Source organism: Palaemon carinicauda, chromosome 34 (assembly GCF_036898095.1).
Source record: "Palaemon carinicauda isolate YSFRI2023 chromosome 34, ASM3689809v2, whole genome shotgun sequence".
In the NCBI taxonomy this organism is placed as follows: domain Eukaryota; kingdom Metazoa; phylum Arthropoda; class Malacostraca; order Decapoda; family Palaemonidae; genus Palaemon; species Palaemon carinicauda.
The window spans coordinates 59754783-59757282 of record NC_090758.1 but is presented as its reverse complement, the minus strand read 5'-3'; the positions used below and the strand labels follow the sequence as shown (position 1 = coordinate 59757282).

At 39.0% G+C, this 2500-nt stretch overlaps 1 protein-coding gene across 1 annotated transcript in view; it reads right to left on the bottom strand.

Moving 5' to 3' along the window:
* Positions 1-2500, bottom strand: part of LOC137626968 (neuroligin-4, X-linked-like) — a 189833-nt gene that overhangs the window by 139314 nt on the left and 48019 nt on the right. Inside the window, exons 7-8 of the mRNA XM_068357951.1 lie at positions 2478-2500; positions 2100-2257 (exon numbers count right to left, since the gene is read on the bottom strand). The exon at positions 2478-2500 is cut by the window's right edge and continues 172 nt beyond it. Coding sequence (XP_068214052.1) covers positions 2100-2257; positions 2478-2500 — 181 coding nt within the window. The remainder of the gene's footprint in view (positions 1-2099; positions 2258-2477) is intronic.

The following is a 2500-nucleotide window of genomic DNA, read 5'->3' as shown; positions in this document are numbered from 1 at the left end:
GATTACAATAGAGGACGTGAGGAGAGCACTAGATGAAACGAGAGTAGGAAAAGCATCTGGTATGGATGGTGTGAAAGCTGAGATGTGGAAGGGGGTGTGACTGTACTTGAATGGTTGGTGAGATTGTTTATTATGTGTTTTGTGTTGTCAATGGTACCAGTAGATTGGGTTTGTGCGTGTATTGTACCACTATATAAGGGTAAGGGAGATGTGCATGAGTGTTGTAATTCAAGAGGTATTAGTTTGTTGAGTGTAGTTGGAAATGTGTATGGTGGAGTAATGATTAATAGGATTAAGGATAAAACAGAGAATGGAATCTTGGAAGTACAGGGTGGTTTTAGAAGAGGTAGGGAGTGTATGAATCAGATTTTTACAGTTAGGCAGATATGCGAGAAATATTTAGCAAAAGGTAAGGAGGTGTATGTTGCATTTATGGATCTGGAGAAAGCATATGATAGAGTTGATAGGATAGCAATGTGGAATGTGATGAGGTTATATGGCGTTGGTGGAAGGTTGTTGCAAGCAGTGAAAAGTTTCTACAAAGGTAGTACAGCATGTGTTAGAATAGGAAATGAAGTGAGCGTTCGGTTTCCGGTAAGAGTGGGGCTGAGACAGGGATGTGTGATGTCGCCATGGTTGTTTAACTTGTATGTTGATGGAGTGGTGAGAGAGGATAATGCTCGAGTGCTTGGATGAGGATTAAAACTGTTAGACGAAAATTATCATGAATGGGAGGTAAATAAGTTGTTGTTTGCGGATGATACTGTACTGGTAGCACACACAGAAAAGAAGCTTGACCGACTAGTGACAGAATTTGGAAGGGTGTGTGAGAGAAGGAAGTTGAGAGTTAATGTGGGTAAGAGTAAGGTTATGAGATGTACGAGAAGGGAAGGTGGTGAAAGGTTGAATGTCATGTTGAATGGAGAGTTACTTTAGGAGGTGGATCAGTTTAAGTACTTGGGGTCTGTTGTTGCAGCAAATGGTGGAGTGGAAGCAGATGTACGTCAGAGAGTGAATGAAGGATGCAAAGTGTTGGGGGCAGTTAAGAGAGTAGTAAAAAATAGAGGGTTGGGCATGAATGTAAAGAGAGTTCTATATGAGAAAGTGATTGTACCAACTGTGATGTATGGATCGGAGTTGTGGAGAATGAAAGTGATGGAGAGACAGAAATTGAATGTGTTTGAGATGAAGTGTCTAAGGAGTATGGCTGGTGTATCTCGAGTAGATAGGGTTAGGAACGAAATGGTGAGGGTGAGAACGGGTGTAAGAAATGAGTTAGCGCTAGAGTGGATATGAATGTGTTGAGGTGGTTTGACCATGTTGAAAGAATGGAAAATGGCTGTCTGCTAAAGAAGGTGAGGAATGCAAGAGTTGATGGGAGAAGTACAAGAGGAAGGCCAAGGTTTGGGTGGATGGATGGTGTGAAGAAAGCTCTGGGTGATAGGAGGATAGATGTGAGAGAGGCAAGAGAGCGTGCTAGAAATAGGAATAAATGGCGAGCGATTGTGACGCAGTTCCGGTAGGCCCTGCTGCTTCCTCCGTTGCCTTAGATGACCGCGGAGGTAGCAGCAGTAGGGGATTCAGCATTATGCAGCTTCATCTGTGGTGGAATTGTGGGAGGTTGGGCTGTGGCACCCTAGCAGTACCAGCTGAACTCGGCTGAGTCCCTGGTTAGGCTGGAGGAACGTAGAGAGTAGTCCCCTTTTTGTTTTGTTTCTTTGTTGATGTCAGCTACCCCCCAAAATTGGGGGAAGTGCCTTGGTATATAGATGGATGGATATATACACACACACAATTGTGTGGCAATGTTAATGCATAAATATACTATTAACCTATAGTTACTTTTGAAAAGCTAATATGTGTGTTTTTTAGTGTTTAGATTTAATTCTAAGAACTAAATAAACTTTATTAGAATCAAAAGGAAGCAATGAAGTAAAATATTCTACCTATTTAAATCAAAGTATTGACTATGTTATAAAGTATTAAAATATATTTAGTTCTAAATGACAAAAATTTATAATACTATATCTCAGGATTATGGGAAATATAAACATAAAATAAAAATTAAATTAATATGAAAATCAACTGAATCTCCTCACCCTAATTTTATGAAATTACTCCACATTGAAATGAAGGATTTGCTGAGTGTGACATCCATCTTAGTGAAGTTATAACTTGAGGCCAAAGGTCCAAGAGCGCCCAGAGGACCACCAAAGACGTACGCCAGCTCCTTCAGGAAAATACTCTCCTTTCCAGACTTTGGGAAGGATGATCAGATTAAATTTAAAGTTTTATTGAGGTAATTTCTGAATTGAAAAAAAATAGTAATTTAAATTAAAAATGTGTATATTTTATATTTTCATGAATTTAATTTGAATGATTTAGATACATACACCTCTAATCTATGGATATGTATATTATTATAGATTCTCGTTTATAGAATATACCATGTATCTAATCTATCCATATCTACGTACATCTGAAACTTCTTCTCCCAACA